The sequence below is a fragment of the Tetrao urogallus genome, assembly GCF_951394365.1.
Source record: "Tetrao urogallus genome assembly, chromosome: 3".
In the NCBI taxonomy this organism is placed as follows: Eukaryota; Metazoa; Chordata; class Aves; order Galliformes; family Phasianidae; genus Tetrao; species Tetrao urogallus.
This window is the reverse complement of record NC_136815.1, coordinates 19,970,545-19,996,888: the sequence shown is the minus strand read 5'-3', so window position 1 is coordinate 19,996,888 and position 26,344 is coordinate 19,970,545. Positions and strand designations below refer to the sequence as shown.

Below are 26,344 nucleotides of genomic sequence, written 5' to 3'. Positions count from 1 at the left end.
ATAAAAATACGTGGTAATCACTGCCTACTGCAAACACTTGTTTTCAAACATCTGCGCTCTCACTGAGCTGCCTTACAATGCTGTTTTGACATAAATACTTCTCTAACATCTTTTATCAGACAGACTTCTTTTAATAGTCTTCTGAAAGATATTTTAGGTACTTACTGCAATTAGTAAGCTGAGCTGAACCTTGTTTGTGCACCCTACTTCCTCTGCCCAGTGCTGGCAAGTCCAAACAGCGCTGATGCTGGCTGCTATGGAACACATCATGTAAACACAAGGTAGATGGTTGAATTCTACACTGAATCCTTGCAATAACAAGCAAGAAAAAAAAAAAAAAAAAGAAAAGAAAAGAAAAGAAAAGAAAAAGAAAAAGAAAGAAAGAAACACCCTACCGGCTTCTATGCAAAGAAGTAAACAACACAAAAAAGTGATTTGGTCTTTTAGATTGTTCCTGTACACTCCAAAGACAACTCCTAGATTCATAAAAATGTATTGCATGACCATTTTATTTTTGGCCTATACAGCCTTTATTCTATGAGAAGCAAGACTGGCCTGGCCTGAAATAACATTAGATGATTTTTTCAGTGACTAACAGATTAGTTTATAACAATCCTGGAGCTCATGAAGAATGAGCACCGGGCTGGATGAGACAGGACCTGTTTGACCTGCTCAGCTGGACGCTCACAATTGAATTCCAGTTTGCAGTCTGGAACAAAATGCTCATCCAGAAAATGATGAGCCCAATGTCTACTATCTACTTAAAATAATTTTCAGGGTATATTTTTCACCTAAGCAAGTCTCAACTAAATAAGCTGTCATCTTCAACAACCTCAAATCAAAAGTTCATTACTGCATTTTCCACTTCTGTTCCTCACTTTGACCTTGAACACTTCTGCAGCCATTGAGCAGCAATTCAGTCTCCCAACTGCTACATTGGAAGCAATCCCTCCTGAGAGCAGGCTGCTAAAGGCGGTTTTGTAGCTGACCCAGTACTAGAACAACAAATTCCATTTCAGTTTGAGTTACAGTTTGGGCTTGGTCCAGGACTGCAGATGGCATCAAATGATGTTTTCTTCCCTGCAAAATCGTACATCAGCAGCATTGCTAACTTGGGGAAGGTGACATTTTCAAAGGTGCTCATTGCTGATCCTCCTTTCCTTTTTCCTATACATTTCATAGAGGAGAAAAAAAAAAAAAAAAAGTGAAAGCCACACATCCAAATGTTTCCCATAATTTGAAAAAAGTAAAAAGGGAAAGAGGATACCTGAATTGAGGTTAATCCTATTTACAGCACTCAATTAGGTAGCCTTTTCAGGTCTCAAAAGCCTCTTTCAACATAGTATCAATATTTGTGAATGAAATCTTATCATTTCTGCAGTTAGTTGTAAGGTTTCATTAATTTAAACCGTGATGGGATTCCCATTATTCCTGCAGAATTCCCATTATTCCTGCTCACAGTACCTCATGATAACGTGTCTGGGAGGCTCAACTTGCTTTAAGATGACATAGTAATTCTTTATACAAAACAACTGCACTATTTGTAGTGAAAAAATTACTCGTCTTCTTTGCTTTGCAAAGTCTTATGGCTTCCTCAAAATGTATTCTATAAACTGACTTATACAGGCATTGTTACGAATAACGGCCTACAAACTGAGAAGTTCAATACTAGTATTTGCTATCCACAATTCAGGCCACATTACCAACTTTTGATGGGATTTACAGATTGCATAATGATTCTTCTTTCCTGTGACTGAAAATTAAGGAAGGCTAAGTAATACTTCGTGCTCAGTCCAAGCATCAATAATCTAGCTAACCTACATTTCTTATTCTGTTAAGTTAAAAACATAACAGGGAATCTGGGAGAGGGACCTGAATAGATGATCTTTTGAGGTCCCTTCCAATCCTTGACATTCTGTGATTCTGTGATCTTCATGGGACTACGCTTGAGACTGACTTAAAACTGAGCTATATTGATTTGGCTTCATTTGGTCGTTACTATGAATACAGGCAAAAGCTGAGAAATAGTAACAATCATTTGTGCCTGACTGTGATACAGTAACATCAAAGACTTTAAAGCGTCAGTCTTGATTTCCACTGCATTGAAAGAGGATCAGACCCCCAGAATGCAATTCTGTGAGGTTACAGACACACATTCATAGACAAACATACTGAAGTTGCTCTGAAAGTAGTGCTTCCTATTTATTTCCACGGAAACTACAGCACAGAATGATGACACTATTTTATAGAGCAAATTCACAGCTACAAAACACTATTTTTCAACACAGCCACCACCAGTAGCTGATCCATGTGGATGAGCTGGTTGAGACACTCTTCTTTTTGTGGGCTGACAGCTGTGCATGGCCATCCAGAACGTGGCTTTCACGTCACTGCTGAAATGCACCACCCACCGCCTCCCTGTGCTCACATCCACTGTCAGCAGGTGCCATTTTTTCTGCGTGGAGGAATTTAATTCCATACCTTTGCTTCATATGAACTTTCATGTCAGACACCATTTGTCAAATTGCCCTTCTGCTGCTATCTGCCACATAGCAAAAACACATAATGGATGTTGGTGGGAAGGCTCAGCCTCTACTGCCATACCAACGTCCACATCTGATGCTGTGGCCCAACAAAACAAAAAATTAAAAAAAATAACAAAATCACAGAATCAAAAATAGGAGGCATTACTTTTGGAGCAGCCCTCACACTTGGTTATACAGATGCTTATTTCTGTGGGCACCTTTCTGCTCTGTCCTCACCAGCCGAAACGAAAGGTAGAAAAATCCTTCTGCTAGGCCAGCATAAATTCATTCAGCTACTTAACTTTCCTGCGAAGGTCACCGTGCGATATAACGGCCCATTTACCCTCTATGCAGCACTATTTGTAAGGCAGAGATGAAGCCCAGGAAGATCCCCGAGGTGAGGATCCGGGCGGGATGCCGACCTGCCCCGCTGGGGGCACAGCGACAGAGCGCAGGCGCTTCGTTTTCTTCTCTGGCTTCCGAGCTGACCCGAGGAGCCCTCTTCCTACACTTCCCCACCATCGGATGACAGCCGCCGCCCCCTGAGCTCCATCCGTCCTTTCGGACAGCACCGAGGCGCCGGCGCAGCGCACAGTTGCTCGGCAGCTCCGCGCTGTGAGCGCCGTGCGGGCGCCGGGCAGCTGCTGCGGGCAGCCGGTACTCGACCGCCCGCGCTCAGACCGCGCAGCAACGGGGGCGGCACCGCCGAGCCCAGCCGCTCCCGGCTGAGACGGAACCGTCGGAAATAAGCCAACCGGCAATAAAACCCCTCCAAACCGACCCCAAACCCCCCGTCCCACGAGGAGCCCGGCTGCCGACCGCTCCCCGAAGGCCGCGGCGCCCGCGGGGCCGGCCGTCGGCAGCCACCGAGCGGCCGCCACCTGCCCGAGTCCCGCCGCCCCGTCACGCCCGGCCGCCCGCGAGGCCTCCCCTCGGCCTCGGCCGTGCCGCCTGCCGGGGGGCCGCCACCCGAGCGCCAGCGCGGCGCCGGCCCTCCCCTCGCTCTCTCCCTTCGCTCAGCGGCGGCCCCGCGGTGCCTCCCGGCGCGGCGCGGCGCGGCGCGGCGCGGCGCGTTACCTGGAGCTCGGCGGCGCCGTACCTGCGCGCCTCTTCCAATGGCAGCGCACCTGCCGCCCGCCCCGCCCAATCAGCGCGCGGCTCGGCCCTCTGCCCCGCTCCTTTAGTGAAAGAATCCGACGCCGCTCGGAAAGTTACCTGCGCGCGCCCGGCCCGGCCGCTCTCCGCGCCGCTCCCCACATGCGAGGGGGAGGGGGCTGGGGCCGTACCTGCGCGGCGCTGCGCTGCCCCGGCGGCGGAGCGGGGCCAGGGGGGCACGGCAAGCAGAATTACCTGTAGCTCTGGTTCTGCCGCGCCGGGCGTTCGCGCGCACCTTCACCTGCACAGACCTGAAAGTCCAGTTCCACCGGGGAGACCGAGCGCCGGGAAAGGGGAGCGAGTTCATTGGAGCAAACATGTCACAAGAGACGGACAAGTAAGTGCGCCCGGCGCGGCCCGACCGGTTGGATGTGTTCCGCCGGGCCGAGCGACGCGCGGCGCCCGCCGCTCCGCAGCGTGCGGATCCGGTTTGGTTTGTTTCGTTTCTGCCTGACTTTGGTCTTTTTTTGGGGACGGTCTTCTCCCCGCTTCCTCCTCCCCCCCCACCTCGAGGATCCCCACGTAAGGCTGCGGGCGCCGAGGGCACGGCCGTGCGCTGCCGCCCCGCACAGAGCACGAGGCGCCGCCGGCCCCGCGCCCTGCCGTGCTGTGCCCTGCCCCGCGCCCCTCGGCGCTCACGAGAACTGCCGGCCCGGCCTCGTGCCCGGCCGCCCCGCGCTTTGTTCTTTCCCGTAAGGCCGCTGCCAGGGGACGCCCTGAGGCCCGGGCGCAGGAATGCGGCGCGGGCCATCTTGGTTGGGTGCGGGCGTCGGGCGGGTAACGGGCGGAAGATGGAGGCGGGAGGTAACGGGAGGGAAGATGGAGGCCGGGCGCGGCGGGACGGCCGCTCGGTGCCGCCGGCCCGGCCGCGGAAGGTGCGAGGCGCTCCCGCCGCCCGCCCCAAGGGCCTTTGTGGCAGAGGAGGCGGAGAGGAGGGGCCTGTGGCCGTGCGACCTGGGGAAGGGCGCGGGGCCCCTGTGGGGACGGAGGGGTTACTGGTAGAGGGCAGCAGCGGGGCCGGCTGCGGTGCCACGGCGGCGAGGTGAGGTCGGCCGCGTCCTCCTCGAACGGTCGCTGCTGGCGTGAAGTGAGGCCCGTGGCGGCAGGAGCTGGGAACGGAGGTTGGAGCTCTGCGAGTGGCAGCGGGAACGAACGCATGAGGCTCCGGTGAGGGCCGCGGCGACTCAAGTGCGAGGAGGGGAACGAGGACGGGGCTCCGAGGGCTGCTGCGGGGCGGGGAGGATCCGGGTTCGCCGAGAGCTGTGGGGCACGGGCACGCATCTCTGTGGGCGCAGCCGGGAGCTGTGGGAAGCTGCAGCGAGGCCTAACTCACGCGTGAGACTACAGGAATGAGGGCAAAAGTGCTTTTCCTCTGGTTTTCGAACGCAACCAGTCCCAGGACCGCCCTTCATAGCGCAGCATGGCGTGAATGTAAGCCGCACATGGTAGTATCGCTCCCTCTGTTCTCACACCCCGATGGTGTCACCACCGAAGGGACACCCAGACAGCAGCACTGCTTCTGTGCAGGTGGGCCCATGCTCTGCCTCTAGTTGGTGGGAGAGCTTGAGAAAACTTAGAGGTGAGGGTTTGGGAAGGAAATCAAAAGTGAAGAAATGCCCCGAGCTCTTTGTATACAAGTGTAATGTGAGTAGACAAATAAATTCAAGATTCAAAAGTAGACAAATAGAAAGATGACCGAGTGGAATGAGGAATTAGATTAAACTGAGATGGTGCATGGGTAGGTTTCTTTTTGTTTGTTTGTTTTTTTAAGGCTCTTATATCATATGAAAACCTAATCCAAGGAGTATGACATTGTGCTCCTTCATGTGGCCCATTCTTTACGTAAAAACAAACCTTCCCTAAGACAAGGATGGACAGGGAGGTCAATCACTTAAAGGTCAGTTGATTTGTCAGTATTGGTGGGCATGTCTTTGTGTGGTTTGTGCTCGTTAAGCACTGCTGGAGGCAAGTGGTTGGGAGGGACACAGAAGGCAGGAAGGGCCATTGGCAGTGCTCCCTGCATCATCCTCTTTAAGTGAGGGAGGTGGTGGTGGGGTGAGAATGCTAAAGAGCAGGTCACTGGATTCTAATGCTAACTGAGGGGGCTTGGAAGGGGAGATTATCCCTAAGATACTGTGAATATCTCCCATCTTTCCCCTTAGCTGAGCTGCTTAAGCTGGGTCTGGCCTGCTTTCTTCCCTAAACTCCTATCAGTCAGAGGAGATAAGACATGGTTTCACATGCATTTCTCAGAGGTAGTACTGACTTAAGCAGGCTGTGACCACTTGCTGCTGCCTCCCTTTGCCTCCTCCCCCCAGCGGTGTGAGTAGAGGTGTTTGTGCAGCAGCAGAGCTGGCTAAGGGAGTGCTAGGCCAGCATAGCCTGGCCTGCCATTGGCAAATATTTTTGACGACTCTTTGACCAGCTTCTTGTCGATCTGGCTACCTCATGCCATCCAGTGATGTTCTAGGGCAGCAGAGGGAGGGCAGGCAAATGACTGGAGCTAAAGACAGCTGCTTAAGCTAGAAGCTCTGTGGAAGTAAATGTGCTTTTGCCTTTCTGTGAGTGTTCTGGAGACCCATGTGGCTGCCCGTTGTCACCCATTTCTCAGAGCTATTGCAAGGGGGCTTTTTTGGCAGGGATAGGGAGCATCCTCTTGGCACGGTGTCTACATTCCTGGGTTCATGACTGCATTTGGACTCGATGATCTCTGGAGGTCCCTTCCAACCCCTACAATTCTGTGATTCTGTGATTTGCAAGCTGAAAGTTGTGCTTGCTGTAGTGTGCAGAAACCATTAATCCCTTCAGAACACAGCTAGAGCTGATTTGGTGACCTTGGTACTTGTGAGACTTAACAGGGTGCTGGATTGCTGCTGGCACTGTGAATGAAGAGCAACAGTAGTCCCACCACAGTGCTGTCCTATCTGTTCCCAGTTTTAGGTGAGTGGCAAGTCCCTCAGTGGCTGGCACTGATGCTGCCTGATGAGTAGGGTTGGAAGCAAGCCTGTGCACGCTGACCGGTAGCTTCAGCCCCAGCTGGTTAGGCTGCAACACTTCCAGGATGCAAAGGAGTGACTGAGGACAGGGGGCAGATGGGGTTGGGGTGTGCTCAGACCAATCATGTGAAGGAGGGTTGGGGGCAGCCCAGGTCTGCACTGAGCATGTCCATGTGGGCAAAGAACTGGGGGAGGTGATGCTGAATGTGGAAATAGGTTCAGACCTGTTCCTGTGTGTCATTGGAAACATGTTCCCATCCTGCCTGCCGCTTGGCAGCGTGACTGAAGTCCATCTTGGACTCTTAACAGAGTAATTTTGTTCTGGTTTTGTGTTTCTTCCTGGATGTAGTTTCTGCCTTTATACTATTTAGCTTGAGCATCCAGTACTGTAACAGCAAAGGGCATTTATGGTTTTCTGTGTGATTCTGGGAATTATACTTAGTTCTTTCTTTGAGGGCCAAACCTATTACCCATCAGCTCATGAGGAATGGCAATTAGGTTGCAGACTGCTAATTTATTTTTTTCCCCCCCACTGCTGAGAGTCTGGATAGAGCATGTATTGAGATGAGTTTTCCAGTATTAATCATCAAGGAATGAATGGAGAAATGAGAATTTAGAGGTTTTAAAAGCTTGTACTTCTCAGGTATCAGACTTGTTCTCATGGATATTCCCCAGGAAATATCCTCTTTGCAGGGAAGGTGGAAAGTCAGCATGCATAACATTGCAGAACTTGCAACCACACCTTGGCTGAGCGGAGTAGGGGTACGAAATGGTTACTCAGTCCTGTAACACAGGTGTCCCTCAGTGGTGAGACCGGCTGGGGGTCTGAACAGGAGGGAGGAGGGGATGTTCCCAGATCACTTCCCTGGCTACAGTGGTGACATAACCTCCTCCTTGGGCTGGGATCAGTAGGGACATCATTCTTGGTTTGCAGGGACATGTGAAGGGGAAATAATATTAACCCAGCTGACATTTGTTGTCAAAATTTTTCACAAATATTAATCCAGTGCAGACCGTGATGGTTCCCAGAAGTATTTTTTTTTTTTTCTGTGATTAGGGATCAACCAATTAACTTACCTTTCTTGCAAATGCACAAAAAATGTTTTGAAATGCTGATCAGGAATTAATCATGGGATGAGTTTTCACTAGGTTTCTAATCAGTGATTGGGACAGTAATAGCTAATTGAAAGGAAAGGACTAATTGGCTTGGATGGCCCAGTGTACAAGGACGCTGTCCTGTACCTTAATGGCACCAGCTTCATAAAGAAGAGAACTGTTGCTTATGAAATATTTAACCAATGAAACCCTATTAAGTGCATGTGAACTGAGGAGAAGTCAAACATTGCAACATACAGGTAAGCTGAGAATGTCTCCAACCTGAAGATTACACATCTGCATAGTTCTGTTCATTTTCTAGTAGTTTGAGACAATGGTGTATTTCATATTTCTGTATTTTATTTGCTCTGTAAAGTATACTTCTGAGTTTACTTTTTTTTTTTTTTTTGATATTTTGGGTAATCTTACCTCCCAGGATTGTTCAGCTGTTGAATTTGTCTTCCTCCTGGCCATATAAAAGATTTTGTATTTTGAAAATCTAGCAATCTGTGCTGTCAGTGCAGCGATTCCATTTCCATTAACTCCCATGGGGGTAATGAATGAGTCAGGGCTGTGGGGTCAGTGGGCAGGTTAAACTGCAGCACGTCAGGGAAGCTTTGCCGTGACCTGTTCTTAATTTTAAAGTCTGCTGCTGTTTTTATAGGCAGCCAGAACAGCCTGTGTGCTGTGCATGCCTGAAGTATGCTTCTGAACAAAACCAGTGTGGCCCGATCTGAAACTGCCAAGTAACTGCTACTTCTGCTCAACTGTGTGTTGTGAGCTCCATTTGTCTTTTTTTTTTTTTTTTTTTTTTTAAGCTTCATTTTTTGAGGAGATGTCACAGTGTTGTGTGTTCTTTTTTTTTTTTTTTTTTTTTACCTCTGTTTTGGCATGCTTAGTATTTCTTTCAATGTTAATGAATCAATTTATTTTAATCTTTTTAATCGCTTAAAGTTATTTTAGTTCTGAGTAAAAACAAAACTTCTGGAAAGCATCTGATTGTTGAATTAGTCTTTTTTTTCCATTCATTTGTGCTTACAATTAATTTCACTTCCTCTCTGAGTGTTTTTTAAAGGGAGAATAATCCATTTTAGTCATTTAACGTGCATGATCTTGCTCAGGTTGGTCTTGCACTCAAAAAGAATAATTGCCCAGAAATTGTGAGGGTCCCAAACCTGCAGTCATTAGTAGGCAAAATTACTCTGCCTCTTTAATGGAAGCTCCTTGGTACGGGCGGCTGCTTGGGCCACATGTTGTGTCTTCTGGGCTGCAGATGGGCTCCTTGGTTTGGTTCTCCTTCACTCCCAATCATTTGTGTATTGATAACAGCCCCTCTGGATTGGGCGCAGTGCATTTTGGAGACCTGTTTGTGCTTCTGGGGAGGATGTGATTGCTGGCTGTGGAAGATGAAATACCAAGAGACATGGGCTGGGATTTTCCTGTTCGTTAAACACTTACCTTCCTTTGTAGCTTAAACAGCTGTCTAATTGAAGCGAAGATGTTGCTGATCTTTTAATTATGACTTTGGCAATAGATTCTGAGGAGTCAACACTTTTTTAAAATAAAACTTGCAGTGAGACAAATGTGTATGTACAGTTTTCTTTTTAAGCCTGTGTGTAGGCAGAGCAGCATACAGATGTTAGTGAATTTGGGTTCACCTCTTCAAAACAAATGCTTTTGAGTACTAGGAGGACTAGGGCTACGTTTCATTTACACATCTTTCTGTAATGAGCACAGGCAGGAGTGTATGATCAGTGATCTAAAGGTTTTTAACTTACCCAGCTTGGGTATCTGTCTTTTAGATTAGGTTTTTTCTTTTTTTTTTTTTTTAATGTGGTCACTATAGTCAAATTGGTGCCATGGATTTGTAAGTACGCTTTGTAAGACAGCTGCTCTGAATCTGCTTTATAGCAGTGGCCTCGCAACTGCCTGGAGAGTTGTGCAAGTGTAAGTTAATCTTACAGAGGGCTTCAGGACTATTGAAACACCAGTAAATGATCCTGCTCTGCTCTCCTTCATTATGTAAAAACTGAAGGAGGAGCAAGTTGCAGCTCCTGGATGTGGCTGGAGTGGGTTCCCACGTATTTTGTCATAGCCAACAACACATGGGTGCTGCTGGAGATCTCTCACAGGAGGAAAGCTGATGCAGGTAGGTTTTCCTCCCACAAAATCCCCAGCCACAGCATTCTTCAGCCTGGTCTCTGGTCTGGACAGTTAAGGGATCAGGAACCCAGGATGCAGTGTGGTACATGTCTGCCCACAATGCAGAAGCAGTCTCTCTGGCTTGTGTCTAGTAGAATTTGCATTTCCCCCAGTTTCCATGCTGTAGACAATTGCCCTGTGCACTTTCTTATCATCCAACAAAAAATGAATTTATGATAAGTATTCTGTGGCCTTGATGTGCTGGGCTGGGAGCCAGGACACAACAGTCTGTCTTTTCCAGTTATTTGACTGGCATTACAATTTGTGTACTTCATAAGAGCTGTGTGGACCAAAGCTCATATGTGAGCTCCTGAAGCAACCTTTTGAAGAAGGTGCTGCATACGTGTACCTGGTGCTCTTATCTCACAGGTGTCAGAACAGGCAGACCTCTGAGACAGGATTCCTCCCAGTCCTCTACTGCCATGCATATGTTACTTGGTGTGCTCCCATCCAGCACCTTGCAAGCATGAGTGGGGGAAACCCTCATATCTTACGTGGGGGAATAAACGAATCTGTAGGGATACATAATAGAGCACCTTGATTCTTTTTTTTTTTTTCTTCTTTATTTTGTTCTTGGAACAAATGCAGTTTCAAACGAGCAGTCAAATCCCAAGGAATGCCCAAGATGTGTCTGTTCTCTGTTTCAAGAATGAATTTCCCAGATAAAACAAAAGTTGGGGGCATCTGCAGGAGTCTTTGTTCCCCACAAACACTGTCTAGAACAATGTGTAATGCTAAGCATATGGTAGAGTGAGTGGGATGTTGGTACAGTTCCTACAGGCAAGTTGCATCTGGGTCCATCCGTGCACTTGGTTTCAGGGTTGCTCTCAGCCACCCCTGGCATCTTTGTACATTGAATTTAAGAAAAAGGAGACTGAGTATGCATGAACTTTGCAAATCCACTAGAAAGCTTGTGTTCATCAAAAAGGGAAAGGAGACTGGCAGGAAATCTTGTTTTCCAATAAAAAGCAAGCTGCTTACCGAGCTGTGTGTGTTTTTTTTTTTTTTTTTTTTAAACCATTTTTCTTGAGTGTATTGGTGAACATTTATGGTTCCATCTTAAGTTAATTTACAAATTGCATCGAGTTGTGTGGGGTTTCATCTGTAATAGGATTTTGTAGCACCAAGATGTGCTGGCTGTTGAAAGTTGCTCATCTCCAATCAGAAGGAGGACTTGAAAGTGCTGCCATCAGCATGGTTGTGTCCTGTGCCAGTGTTCCTCTCCAACTTGTACTGTGGGATTCCAGGTACTGCAATGAGGCAAAGTGAGTCCAAGTTTGGGTGTCTCTATTTATATGCTACGCTCACAGAATTTAGTTTTATAAGCTTGATACAAACTAGAACATTGCTACTGAACTGTTTGGAGAAAAGGATTTTGCAAATTAAAGGTTGTGTGAAGCTTAGTCATGAACACACATGAAGTGTCAGGCAGTCTGGCCCCTCAGCTAGCCCATGCCTTGGGAAATGGCTCCATCCTTACACATCTATGTGTTTAGATACAAATTGCCTACTGCTGTTTAACAGAAGACAAGGAAAGCACTTGGCATTCACTAGGAGCTCATGGGGCAGCTGGAAAGGAAGCTTGTGGCTTTCACCTACCGGCTCTCCTCCCTGAGTTTCATCTGCAGTAGATGTGGTGTGATGTCAGAGTGCACAGGCGTGCCGCTGGCTCTGGCTGGTTAGTGTCTGTCCTGGCAGTGGGCAGGCTTGAATGTGGTGGGGCATGGCTGGGGCTGGGCTCCTGGCTTGCACTGGTAGGCCTCGGGAGGCTTTGATGTGCCTGGTATCTGCTGCTCTTGCTGTCCTTTCTAGCCAGTTGAAGGGGATGTTATAAAGTATGGCTCTTTTGGTTAGGGGGAGGCTGGTCTTCTTGGAGCTGTGCCTCTGTCACATCTGGCTGACCAGATCCTGGAGGTTTGGGAGCTGTGGAACAGCAGAGGGGACACGTGCACATGCTGCAGCTTTCGTTCTCCAGGCAAGCATTCCCTCCATACAAACGACCTTAATTAATAGAGAAGTTTTCTTAGAGCGAGCTCGGTTGTTTTGGCTGAGTGCTTTGCGTACAATCTTTGAAATGATTGACTATGTTAAATCATGATAATTAGGTCTGACCATTAACCTCCCACAAAGCTGATTACAGCTGGAGGCAGGTGGGGGGGGAGGGGGTAAGGAAGAGGAAGTTTTCTATTTTTCTTAGTGCTTTTGTTTCAGTCTGTTTGCAGAGTAAACACGACAAACGTGTGGGTTGATTAGCTGCAGACCATCTTTCCTGTCAGAGGAGGAGGTTACTGATTTTTTTAAATGTGAAAACCTGGGGTTTAGGGAAAACTGCTGAGAGGCCTTGGTCCTCTGCACGCGTGGCTTTGTGGTGCCCGCCTGCTGACGTGCAGGCTGCTTGCTCTGGAGCTCCTGCACCTTCACTTCCCAGCGCAGTCACCCATGACACCTGTGTGGGACAGCACTATCTTCTGATTGCTGTAGGACTGACTTTGCTGAGCTGGGGCAGTGCGGAGCAGCTCCTCCCCTCCAGCATTTCTGTGTCTGAGTGCTGTGTGGTTGTTAGAAGGTGCTTCCAAAGGGTACCTGCTGTCTGCCTGCAGCGCTCGTAAGCAGTTATGACTGCTGTGTGGGTAATAGAGCTCAGTGCAACCAAAGGCAGTGCTGACAGTGAGCTGCAGGCACTTTGTGCGAGCTGGACACTGTGTGCTGTGCAGTGCCAGTGCTGCAACTGAAGGGGAGCTCTGTTGAGGAAAGGAGAATCCTTGCATGGAAAATGAGCAGCGAGCCAGAGAGAATTGGCTACTGCAGAGTGGGGACGGGCCTTCTGCCACCCCTGGCACGAACAATGGGGCTGCTGCAAATCTGATTTGAGCCGCTAACAATAACGCATTGAAAAGGAAAGCAGACCTCGCAGGTCTCTCTGTCTTTCCCTGGGTCCCTACTTTGTACTTAAGCTTTTATTTGCTCTAGCAAACCCACGGCAACACAGATCTATGTGTGAGTACAGGGAGGGTGAAAATCCTTAGAACAGACAGCAAAAGGTCAGGCAGAAAGAAAGGCCCTCGGGAAAGAAGGGGAACTTCCAAAACTCCAGGTATTTCAGATGAAAGGAGAATATAATCTGAACTGTAACCACTGCATGTATTTTGTGCAGCTATGACATACCCTCTTCCCTCAGAATTCATAAAACTCTGTTCCACATCTCACGTAGATCATTTTGTTTTTCACTGAATAAAGAAGCCTGCAGCCAGTGCTCCTACACCATGGAGATAGTGATCTCACCCACCTCCTCCTCTTCCCCACAGGCCAGGGGTCACGCTCTGCTTCACGTGGAGCCCACAACTGTTCCCGTGGCTGAGGTCAGGCAGTAGGCTGTTAGTCCTGGGGCTCCCTGCGAACAGAAGCCGCTGCAAGGCCCTCCTGTGGCATTGTGCAGCCACCATGGTATGGCCTGCCGAGCTGGCACTGCGATAGCTAGAGGAGAGCAAAAAGGGAAAGCTGGATACCAAATGGTTCCTATGCAGAAGATAACAAGAAATGGCTTATAAAAAGCTACAGTGTATTCAATTATTTATTTGCCGTTTTTGGATTTATATAGGATAATGTGTTAAAAGTTTGATTCATTGGGATCTGTGTAACTCGAGCCGTACATCTGGGCAGCGCTCTTATATGTGCAGCAAGCACCCACTTCTTTCTGCTATTGCTCTGTCTGTCTGTTGCTCTGCTATCTTGTGTAATAGGAATGCTGCTTTTTTTTTTTTTTTTTAATCCATGAGATTATTGAATGTTTTTCAAAAGCAGATACAATTATCTTCATTTATGTTTCCATTACACTGGAAATTCCTGCTACATCTGCAGCAGAATAACCTCTCCCATTAGACTTGCTGGCACTGGTCAGTTTGTACTACTTTCCGGATGGAGGAAACTGCTCTGCTGCTAATCCCACTTACTAATGGTCTTCAGTATATTTACAATGGATCTGTAACTGCATCTGATGAGTGATAAAGTGGGAACTGAGCTCAAATATGTTGACTCATTATGTTCCATCCATAGACCCTTTGCTCGTACCTTTGTTATTGAAAACCTGTCTGAAATTATTGACGCATTACATTCCACAAGCAGAAAATAACTCAGTTATTGGGTGTACCCTGTTATTAAATACTAAACCAGGCTCAGTTTAGGTGAACACCAGACTAGCATTACATACATTTTACTTTTTTTCCATTTGTGTCTTATTGTAATGGATTTTAGTTAATTTTATTTTTCCCAATCAATTGTAAGCTAACAAAAATATTGGTGCAAAATTGTTCTTGTATTGTAACTTCCTTTTTTTTCACAATTAGTTTTAAAATATCTCAGTAACTAATTGTAAAAATACATTTGCATTATTATCAGGGGTTAAGATACCTAATACTGTTAAATGTTTGTGTCACCGAGTTTATTACAGAGGCACTTGCTTGATGTAACATATCACTTTCATTTAGCTATGTGATGTTCTTTAACATGCCTTGTGAATTACAAATAAAGTAATCCCTCCTGGATCACCTTTTATTCTTCCTGTCTATGCAGTAACAAGCGACTTGTGGCCTTAGTGCCAAATGACACTTCATTCAACACCAGACGAGCCTACACCAGCGAAGATGAAGCGTGGAAGTCGTATTTGGAGAATCCCCTAACAGCAGCTACCAAGGCCATGATGAGCATAAATGGTGATGAGGACAGTGCTGCTGCCCTTGGCCTATTATATGACTATTATAAAGTAGGTAACTCCATCGGTATCTCTCCCTGCTGCACTGGCAGGGGCCCACTCTTATGAGGCATCAAAAGAGCCAGTTTTCAACTTGCTACACCTTGTTTTATCTCCGATACTACATCAAGTGTCCTTGCCACTTTAGGAAGCCTCCCTGAGGCTGTTTTCACGTATTTAGTTCTGAAGAGAAAGAACAAAATCAGAATTCTTATATCAAATGTGCAGGCATGGTTTCTTCTACAGTACTGCATTCTTCCTCTTACCTTGGAAGAGCCTTGGATGAATAATCCCCCTTTATTTGATGCCCCTATACTTGCAATACTAGTTTAAAAGTGGAAAAAAAGGAGACCTTGTCCATCTGTAGGTTTGTCTGCTTTTTTGCTTCATTCTACAGATGTTTTAATTTGTTCTTTGGCTGGAGTATCTCTCATCTGACAGTTTCCCATGTTATTTTTATTTGTACAATGATTGTAGTAGGCTGTGTACAAACATACAGTGAGGTCTAGCCCTTGCACTTGAAGTTTGCAGTCTAAATAGAAAGGTGGAGAACAGAAATGGAGCTGGACACAGAGCTGACTCAATGCACAGGGTAGGCATTTACGTATAATTTCAGTCTGTTATCTGATTTTAAGCCTAGGGCTTTATCTTCCACTTTGATACCACCTTTCTTTTTCATGTATTTCATAATTTAGGGCTATACCAAAGGATTCTGCTGAAGTTGGAGAGCCCTACAGGGTACTTCTCTCTGTAATGCAGAAATGTCACTCTGAAAACAAGGCTGACCTCTTTGTGTTCTGGAAACAAAATCCGTGATGCCTACTAAATGCTAAAATCTGGAATTGGGCTTTTCACTTAAACTGCCTTCGTACTCCTCAAGCCACTGATGTGTGATGTGAACAGATGACCTTCTTTGAAAGCCAACAGAATAATGCCAGCTCCGCTCTTAATTCATGAAGAGGTGGCAGAAATGGAAATTGAAAATGAAAAACCTCTGCTGTTAGTATTTGTTAGCATAAATGCTTTTGGAGAATGGGTTTCTCAGTCTGCTACAATTATTAGATGAGTGTTCAGGAGAATTTATGGACAAGATGCCATATGCCGACATTAGCGTTAAACATTGTTTTATTTCATTACTGATTGCATTTTGAGAGATGTTCCATTCTTTTGTCTGTTGCAATGAGTAGGGAAGGGTATTTCCCAGTGAGAAAGAGGAACGGTCCTGTTCTCTGCTTGGCAGAATTACCAGAGTCTGTGAAGTTAATGTGGACTCATACAATTCAGGATGTGTACGACCATCTGGAGTACTGGCTTCTGTCCTAGCTATACCCTTGTATCTAGCAGTTCATTACTCTGCTGGATTTTTTTGTATAAGAACAGAGAACAGCTCTTTCCCTTCCCAAACAATGTTTCAAGAAATATGTCTGTCCCCGGTTCCAGACAGTTGCAAGAGCCCCGGGGGGTTCAGATGAAATAAGCTGTGTTAATCTCAAAGCCATTTCCAGCATTCAGTAATTGCCACTTCTGTCTTAAAGTGAGAGAAAAGGATTGTTCTTGATGATGCTCTCAAACAGGAAGTTGAAACCTAGCTTCAAGCCCTGTGCTGCACTGTAGAGGAGGATTTCCTATTCACAAGACTCTTGAATTGCCCTTGTTTATCATCTGCTTCATTTATTCTGACGTGCTGGTAATGGTGGTTTTTTTGAAGTGCTTTTCCTTGTCAATAGGAATTATTGGAATATACTTTTTTTTTTCTACCTTCTCCTTCTACTGATATTTGTCTAAACACTGACTCCCCCTTGGGGATAAATATATGATAAATATGTAAATGGGAATCAACAGGTTTTAGCTGTGGCTTGGATCACACTTCTAAAATTCGTGAAAGCAGTTTGTTAACCAGAAGGACACTGGATAGGGAGAGAGGATGTCTCTAAGAGGAGGAAAGGCTCTGGCTGGCACTTCTAACACTACTGTGGTCTTGCAGATACAGTTGATGTTAACCTTAGGTACTGTAGTGCACTGTAATATCATTTTTTTCCCTCTAAATACAAGTGTTTTCCTGATCTTTTAATAAAGTATTTAAAGATAACAGGCATGAGTTTAGCCCATCCTTAGGTCTGTTCTTGTTCTTTAATCATGAATTGACTGCTGTGATGGCGTGGAAAAAATAGAATGAGAAGCGTTAGTTCCAAAATTGCTGGTTCAGCAAAGAAAGACACAGCCATGGCAGCAACTTTGCCCTTGGTGATTTCATTTCTATGTTAACTTCAGAAAACCAGCATGTGGGAATCTGTAAGCCATTTGGTGTCGATTTGAGTCTGTCTGGGGGCCAGATTTGACTTAATTCTCATGGCTGCCATTGCACTCAGCAAAGCAGAAGTCAGTGCTCTCTGATGACATGCCAGCACACCCTGACCTCTTCTCATGCTAGTGAAGAGAAGGATTTGTACGCTTCCCCTGATACAAGTTCTGCGTCTTTCTGACTGCTCTGTAACAGGAGGACCTCACAGCTGGCTCTTGCGGTTTAATTGAAAACTTCCTCTGAGCTAAAATGTTCTTCACAGAGTGCTCATCAAAGCATCCCCTTTTCATTCTCATCATCTGTTAAGCAGTGAAGAGCCCATGTGTCTGTGTGTTTGGGAATGTAAGCTCAGATTTTGACTTGCTTTAACCTAGTTTGATATTCCAGAGATAGACATGTAGGAAAGAGCTTTGCTCCGGATTTATTTACCCAAGAACTAGAAAAAAGCCCCACAACTTCTACATTTCTTCTCTTTGAAAATTATCTTGTTCACAGTAAGTCTCCCAAAGAAAAACAGCTCCTTGCATCTGTACATTAGACAACTCTTGGTCTTTCTAGTTGTTACAGTAGAGCTAACTGAAGTTACAAGTACCTGACAGTTGCATTTACCTGACCCCATGCCTGATGTTGTTCTCAGGTTCCCAGAGATAAAAGGCTGTTGTCTGTTAACAAAGTGAATGATAATCAAGAAGACCAAGATAAAAGGTACAGTATTATTCAAAATCATACACCCAGATACTAACAGTGTTGATCAGTTGTGAACTGCAGGAGCAGTGATAGCTTGAAGGTCTATGGTTTTCTTCCAAAAGATACGAGAATGAAGGCTATCTGGGAAAGCAAACTTTACTCCTTATTACTTTTAATTTATTAAAAAATAGAGCAGGATTATTACATATGCAATTTGTATGTAATACACAATTACATACGCAAAGTAGCAGAATTTTCATGACTTGTGTTTTGTTCTTTCACTGCTGCTGAGATTAGTAAGGTCAGATTACATTGACAGTTGGCTATTGACTGCTTTTCCTTCAATTTTCTTAGGGCAGAAACTGAATGGCTTGGCTTCAGTAACCCAATGTGTATAGTTTTATTTGACATAACTGTCTACCCATAATCAAAGTAACTATTAAAATCGTTCCCTGAGAAGTTCTTGTCTGTCTTCTCAGATTTCAGCCCTCCTCAGCAGGCTAAAAGTTGTAGAGTCAGAGGAGCCTGATTCCTGTTTTAATTTAGACCTGTGCACAAGGGAGAGTGTGTTTAAGGAGAAATAACTAATTTTTTGCTATGCAAAATTTCTCAGTGTAGCTGATGTTGTACAAGCCTATCCATCTGTACTAGTATGTGTTAGGTGACACTTTAAAATAGGTAGTAGTATAAATCCACTGTTTCAGAACAGAATTAACGTTTTTTGAGGAGCAGTTTTACTTCTACTAACCTCAGAGAAGCTCCAAAGTTGAGTGTGGTTGTCAAAAACTGGCCTCAAGTGAAAAGCTTGAAGAGAGAGGATCCCTAATGTCAGAAGCACATTTTCTGGGTTGAAGACAAAGCAGAATGTTAGATCTATTGCAGGGTTTATAGGTTAACAATTTTGTGTCAGAGCAACTCCTGTGAACAATCTGTTTGTTTTCAACAGTGACCACAGGCAGAGACGTGGGAATGCTGCTGGAGGTTACCTTGCAGCCACGATCTCGTTACTGATCTACTCTGATACAATAGGATTCCTGTGCTTGTTCTTTCAGAAGAGCATTGGTATCCGAGTCACACAAGCAGTAGTGTCTGGAAAGAGCATACAGCATGTGGATTTTGCTGTTCCTGCTTTTTCACATGCAAATTATCTACTGTTAGTAGTCCATACCTTGTGTTACTCTTTATGCCTTTTTGTGCCTAAGGGTTGTTGCACTCGTAGATTGACTTCCCATCCAAATTATAAGCCAAGGCAAATGTAATCCCAGATAGGCATAATTGATCCTAACAAGTCCTACCAATTATAGGTCAAATCAAGCGTATCCGTCTTTCCCAAGCTGTTGAAGAGTTGGGAGTCTCTCCGCCTGCTTCACCATGTCGTGTGCCTAGGATTTGTTAATGTACTACTTGTTATGGCAATGGCTTATCACAGTCGAAAGCGCACAGAACTCCTTCCCTGCCACCTAAGGTCATTAAGCTATTTAAGGAAGAGATTTACTTTATCTGGACAGTTTGTAATGTTTTTGTTTTTGTCTCACAGAAATTGTCTCAGTTCCACGGAAGCTCAGAGTAATTTGAGTGGGGGAGAAAACCGTGTGCAAGTCCTGAAGACCGTGCCTGTTAACCTTTCCTTGAACCAAGACCCATTGGAGTCATCCAAGAGGGAGTACAACACAAATGTGTCTGGCAGCTCCACGCCAATTACGGGGACTGCAGTGACTGTGATAAAAGCAGAAGAGTTCACCCCTGTTTTCATGACCCCACAAGCACACTATACGAGAGGAGAAAATGAGGAGCACCGAGGGGTTATCTTTGAACCGTATGAAGTGTCCAACATTGCTCCCCACACCAATTATCTCAAAGATGATCAGCGCAGTACTCCTGACAGTACCTACAGTGACACCTTCAAAGATGGAGGAACAGAAGTAAGTTTTTGATCTCAAATTAGCATCTAAGAACTCAATAAAAAGCTGTAAACAAGATAAGGGATTTGAGCTTGTAAACAAGATAAGGAGATTTGAGCTGTCCACAAAGGCCATTAAAAGAACAGTAATGTTAGTTTTAACAAATTCAACTCTCCTCTTTGTCATGTTGATACCTGTTTTTGCTGATTGTAGGGGACAATCGTGAGGTGTTTCTGAAGACAGTTTTTAAGTTGTTTAGTGGAAACTTGAAGAGTAACAGTTACTGATATTTTGTCTTGGAGGATATTGTAGCAAGTAGAAGATAGATACCATTCCCAAGAAAGATCAGTTATCCATTAACTAAATCTGCCTTCAGACCTTTTCCTAACTGTAAGAAACAGCACCCATTTTGTAACTGGGAAATTCTTGATGTTCTTCTGAAAGTGCAAATGAGCAGTGTCTGTCTGCTGCTAAATAAACCTAATTTATTCAAAAGCTGTCCATTACACTAAGCTCTGCTCTGCAACATGAGCAAGGAGGTGAAACTAGTGGGATTAGGGCAACGGAGGGATTAACAAGCAGGGAAATACTCAGATGCTTGTAAATGTAGAGGAATGATGAGGAGAAGAGAGAGAAGGAGCTGTCTTGTCACTATTTTACACTGTTCTGCTGAGACAAAGTAATTATAAAACTAGCCTTAGTATAGTAAGTACCTCTGCCTGCAGCAGAGTAGTCCAAACAAGTCAGAACTGCAGAAAGGTAGAAATAGTTTAAGGCTGACTCTGCTTGTGTAAATAATTATATTTATTAGGCGGTAAAGCTCTACTAAGATTTTCTGCTCCTCCTCTGTGAAATGGTACAAGTAACAAATGAAAATAGGAAAGAAGCTACGTTAAGGGTAATTTGATCTTACTTGAATGTTGGAGAAGTTTGTTATATGTTTGTTACGTGTCTGTTAGAAAAGTAAATTGTCTCCACATAAGCACAGTGAATGAGGACATCTGGAGATGACATCCATTTTAAGATAGAGAAACCCATTTAGGTCAACTAAATGAATAATTAATGAGAGAATTTAGATTGCCAGTGAAAAATCAGTAAAATCAAACCTGGGATTAGAAACGCAGTTCTGCATTATCACATTGCATTATTTCAGCTATTTTCCTTTGTTACTGGTTAATCACTCTTTATAGAAGTCTGGTGATAATGCACACATGGCTTTCCAGGGGAGCTGCAGCCCAGCAATTCCATTATGCTGATTTGTTAGGGGACGTTTTGCTGGAAGCTACCCTAAAAGGCAGTCCATGCTGTGCACTGTCATATCAAGCATGCACAGGTGGTGGTGGGCAGAAAGGGAACTTACCTTTTGCCTTGCATCCCAAACTCTGTGTTATGGTGTCAGTAAAATTTTGTTTAATGTTTTTTAAAGTTGCTGGTTATTTGTGCAATGTCTTCTAAAGCAGTACAGTGCTTCTCATCTAGGCTTTCTCTGCAGCCTGTGGAGAAGGAGGCAGCTCACACCTGATTGCTTGAAATGGCTGGCATGAATTCCAGTGTGGCATCCACGCCTCCATCTTAACTTCACCTCTTACAGGGGGATTGAGCTTTAGCCAGGTCTCCCCTGTGGCTGCTTTTGTGCTAATATGGGACAGTTTTCATTGTAATTATCCCCTCACGGTTTAGATTTCTTGTGGTAGCTAATGCATGTGGATCCTTGACTTCTGATTTTCAGGAAATACTCCTGACTGATACATAATAACTTTGCATTTCACTTCTGTCCTACTGGATATTTGTTGTGGTGCTTCTGGAAACAAAACAGCTTTCTATTGCTGAGCAGTGATCACAAAAGAAGTCCTGGAAATTAAGTGTAATGATCCATCAGTGACTGAGAATCACTACTCACATAGTAGAGTGTAGATGGGCTCATATGTTCAGGAAGGCAGAGTATAAATCCTTGATTAGTCTTCACAAAAGGACTTCATTTTTGAGAATTCTTTCTCCTGATATAATTTTTGTTTTGACAGATGTTTTAATTTTGTAATGAGTGAGTGAAAGTTTTACTTCATCTTGTAAAGTGTGCATTTTGCTCAAAGGAAATATTGTATTGAAGGCAGAATACTTCACAGAACCACAGAATGGCTGAGGCTGGAGGACTCTCTGTGCCCCTCTGGCGCACCCCTGGTCCAGCAGGAACACACAGAGCAGGGGGCCCAGGCCCATGGCCAGGCAGCTCCTGAACATCCCCAAGGAGGAGACCCCACAGCCTCTGGGCAACCTGTGCCAGTGCTCTGGCACCGCACAGCACAGCAGTGCTGCCTGGTGCTCAGAAGGAGCCTCCTGGCACTGGGCACCACTGAACAGAGCCCAAATCTGTCTTCGTTGCCGTCCTCCCTTCAGATATTTATGGACACTGATAAGATCCCTCTGAGCCTCCTTTTATCCAGGCTGAGTAACCCCAGTTCTCTCCACCTCTTCTCATAGCAGAGGTGCTCCAGGCCCTTGATCAAAGCCTTAGCCTGCATCACTACACCTATTTAAAATAGCATGCAGCAATCTAAATTTGTATCAACATTTCTTTGTAAACCTTATGGACAGCTGGCCACATATAATTTTAAATAAAGCAGAACAAAACAAAAGTCACCATGAAATCTTTAGGAAAACTGATTTCTTCTGAAAGTCTGCTTGTCTTTGAGATGGGGTATGTTTTTACAGGTTTGTTTTAGAATGAATTAACGTACAAGCAAGAACTACAACAAGGCAGAAGATGTTTTTCAGTTGCATTCCTGTTCGTTATGAAAAACTCTAAAAGCTTGGTATAAAAGAACTTTATCAATTCTAGTGTGAAGACCATTTAGTCTTCACTTCGGTTTTTAGGGATTTCAATTTTAAATGACTGATGTTTTTTTTCTGGAGGATTCTCAAGTAAGCACAGTTTTGCTTTTGTTGCTGTTTTCTGTTTGTATCAAATTATACCTAATTATTGTTTTTGTTTTTCAGAAGTATCGCAGTGTGTCAGTGGGGGCTGAAGAATACATTTATGAACAAACAAGGTATGGCATCAGCTTTGAAATATGTTGGCAGGCATCACATAAGGGTTATCAAGGAAATGCTCCCTTGTCCACTTCCCACCCTCCTTTTTGTCAACCTGGGGCACTTGCAGAGCTCTCTTGACACTGAGCAGCATTGTCCTTCCCTTCTCTGCATGCTAGTTTTCAAATCTGTGTGTATCTTCACCTGTTATCTTACCTTGGTTTGGGTTGAAACTTCTCTCGAGCCCTTGAAGTTATGTGAGATTAAATCTGTTCAGAAGAATTCTCCAGATAAAGGGGCGCGGCTTTGACAGCTGAGTCATGGAAAATCTTCCCCACCTTTTCAGGATGGCAGGTTGCACAGCTCTGATGTCTAAGGTGGCTCAACTAACTCTACTGACCTTTTGAAATTTCTGTCTTTTGTTTTTTTTTCCTTCCAGCTTTCTTAGTTACTCCTTGTAGGTTTTCTGGGAAACCCTCTGTCTTTTTACAATGCTTGTTATTATATTTTAAGTTTACTTATAAAGTTAGTAAAGCAGTTATTTAAAGCCATGTAAAAAACGGAGAGTTTTTATAAGTTTTGGAAAAAAAATTTAAAAATTGAAGTTTGAAAGGAGCACTGACCTCCCTGCTAAGAACAGAAAAAATGCCTGCACAGAAAGGGCAGATGCTGCACAGTCACTTAACTATGGCAGATTGTTATCAATGACATTTATAAGCCGATGCTTAATTTTAATCTCGTGAATAGTTCTGTTTATATCTGAGAGATTATACACGTTTTAAAAAACAGGAACATGCCTACATTATTTTTTTTTTCCTGGAGTAGGCACGGCTGCTTCTGTAGCAGAGGTTTCTTAGAGCCTGATCTTTTTTTCTGAGCAATATTAAAACAATCATTAACTTCAGTGCGCTTGGAACTGAATTGCTGTGTGGGCAGTACATATGAGGAGATCTGTAACAAAGAGTGCTACAGACTTAGACTGGCTGTTTATAAAATCAAATCCCGAAGCATTGGCCTTGCTAACAGTTCTCGGGCATTCAGTCTTTTCTGCTATGACGCAGGTCCACTTTGTACTGTAACCTCCAGATATGCACTAAGGAAAGAAAAGTCTTCTTTCCTAGGAATTCCGTGGAAGTTGTAGATGCTCAGACATTAATGCTTCAGATTGAAAGTGATGAATGTGAAAGTAATTGAATACTTGATACAAAAGTCCTTAAATACATGGGCTTTAGTTAAAATCCATGGTGAGCTTTAGAATAGCATTTTAACCGTTTTAGTGGCTGAAGGAAACTCCTGCTATAGCACATGCTCTGGTTTGCCAGCTGGGAGCAAGGAGAAATTTCCCAAGTAGTAACACGGAGATTGCACAACTGGCCAGGGGCAGCCTGTCTGGGGTTTACTGTTAATGGAGCTTTAAACTTTTTGTGCTTTAAGATTTGCTCCTGAAAGTGAAAAGAACTAAAGCTAGGTGTTTTCTTCTGATTCATTTTTAAAAGAAGACTTGTAAAACCTTAATTGCATATTTTCTTTAAATAAGTGAACTCCTGCCACTCCTCTTTGTATTGCTTCTCTGCCTAGTGCTTGAAAATAGTAGTTGGACTTTCTGTTCTTCATGTGCATCTTTTGCAGCAAGTTTTGTTCTGTTCTTACTGAATTTCTGTTTCTGTGGCACTACTAAGTGTAAATGTCTGTGGAGGTAGGTGATTTCCTGATTAATACTGTAAATTATGCTTCATTCCTTCTTGGCATTTGACACTTTTGGTGGGATACGTAGCCATGTTCTTTATGATGGTTCTTGGTTCTTTCCAGAGAAAGTAAAGACGAGGTCTTTGATCCGAGACACTTACAGTTCAGATAGTTTTATGCTCACTTGCCAGACCCGATGAACTCAAAAGAAGAAATTTGCATTTTTCAATACTTGTGACATTTTCCAAGCATTTTATTTGTTTCCTAAGCCCTTTGCCATGTATATGTACTGTATGAAATATGAAATGTGTGGGGACAAAGAGAAAAGGAGAAAGTGATATGGAATTTATTGTTGTTTCTTTCCCTGTCCTTTCAACAGCACTTTTCAGTATACACTAGAAGCTACCAAGTCTCTGCGTCAAAAGCAAGGGGAGGGGCCTATGACCTACTTAAACAAAGGACAGTTCTACGCCATTACGCTGAGCGAGACGGGTGACAACAAATGTTTCCGGCATCCGATCAGCAAAGTCAGGGTATATTCCAACTTCTTTCCTAGATGGGAGTGGAGCTCTTCATATAAATGTAGTTGTGGTTGGTTGGTTTTTAGTTTTTGGTTTGTTTGTTTTTTTTTTTTTGGTGGAAGAGGACAGAAAAAGTGTACTCTTACGTCTGATTTAAAGGTGGGAGAGTGATATTGCTGGTGGTCTCAGTATTGGAGTTAATTGATGAGTCGGGAGCGATCAATTGTATATGTATATATCTACTTTAGTATATCTACTTTAGTAGATATATACATACCTTAGTGTATGATTTTGGCAGAATGATCATTGCACAGATAATGCTGCTGACATGGCTGAACTTATCATTGCCCAGATTAAAAAGAAAAATCAGAGAACTGCCACATTTGCTATGTAAGTCCATCTTTATTTGTGTACTTCAGCAGGTGCTCTCCAGTGTATTTCAGATAAAATGTGAAGAACTGAAGCCATCCTCTATGACACCAATTTTTAAATAGTTACACTGGTTAAGTGTGAGCTGTCACTTGATGTTCACCTAGAAATATGCCAAAATAGATGATTTGCATCTCAGATTCTGAAAGCAAAACTGAAGCCGGGTGTTCAGCAACATCTGCCTAGTGAGCAAGACTCCTCATTTCCCTGGTGATGTTTTTGAGTAAGCAAATCCTAACCCAGTAACCTTGAAATGAGCAATTGAGCCTCAGAGTTGATGCCCTGCAAATTTCACCCTGAAGCTGGAAGGGCTGCATATGTATGAGGCTGCAAAAGTGTTTCCATCCAAATAAATGTTCCTTAAAAATGTTGTGACTTTAGTCACAGGAACCAATGAAAATCAACATGAGCAGTGAAGCAGACAGCAAACTTATATCATAGAATCATTTGAGTTGGAAGGGACCTTTAAAGGTCATTTTGTCCAACTCCCTTGTAATAAACAGGGACATCTACAGTTAAACCAGGTTGCTCAGTGCCTGATCCAGCCTGACCTTGATTGTCTCCAGGGGTTGGACATCCACCACATCTTTGGGCAACCTGTTCAATATGCTTCTGTCATACGTGAAGTTTAGAGACAAGCTTTCTAAAGGCAATGATTTGTAAACCTGAACAATAGTTAATTTTTGGCCTGGTTTCCTAAGGGCATGAGCTTGATGATGGTTTCACTGTTGACTGAAGCTGGTATAAGACTTCCTTATCGCTGAAAAGTCTCTGCCTTTGACATCCCCTCTTTGTGGTGCCAGCTCTGCCATTTCTGCAGCTGAAAAAGGAGTTGGGGATCTGATCTGGCTGTAAGCCAATCCTTGTAAGTCTGATTCACTACATATACACATGAGTTTTGAAACAGCAGAAGAGATGGAATTTGTAAAGGAGAGATTTCTTCTAGCAAATATGTGGTTTAAAGAAGATCATGAAATCACACGCAACTTTCACAGTCCTATTGTGTTTACCAGGCACTCATTCAAGCAACTGATTAATTTACTGCCAGTTTCGTCCAAACCTGACAGAAGG

At 44.3% G+C, this 26,344-nt stretch overlaps 1 protein-coding gene across 1 annotated transcript in view; it reads left to right on the top strand.

The window, feature by feature from the left end:
* Positions 1–4,471: 4,471 nt before the first annotated feature.
* The window catches only part of GRHL2 (grainyhead like transcription factor 2), a gene marked incomplete at both ends in the record, with an annotated part of 58,409 nt that continues 36,536 nt past the window's right edge, over positions 4,472–26,344 (top strand). Inside the window, 7 exons of the mRNA XM_079533391.1 lie at positions 4,472–4,722; positions 5,175–5,207; positions 14,543–14,732; positions 17,660–17,727; positions 19,247–19,631; positions 22,605–22,657; positions 24,703–24,856. Of these exons, the coding sequence (XP_079389517.1) occupies positions 4,472–4,722; positions 5,175–5,207; positions 14,543–14,732; positions 17,660–17,727; positions 19,247–19,631; positions 22,605–22,657; positions 24,703–24,856 (1,134 nt within the window). The remainder of the gene's footprint in view (positions 4,723–5,174; positions 5,208–14,542; positions 14,733–17,659; positions 17,728–19,246; positions 19,632–22,604; positions 22,658–24,702; positions 24,857–26,344) is intronic.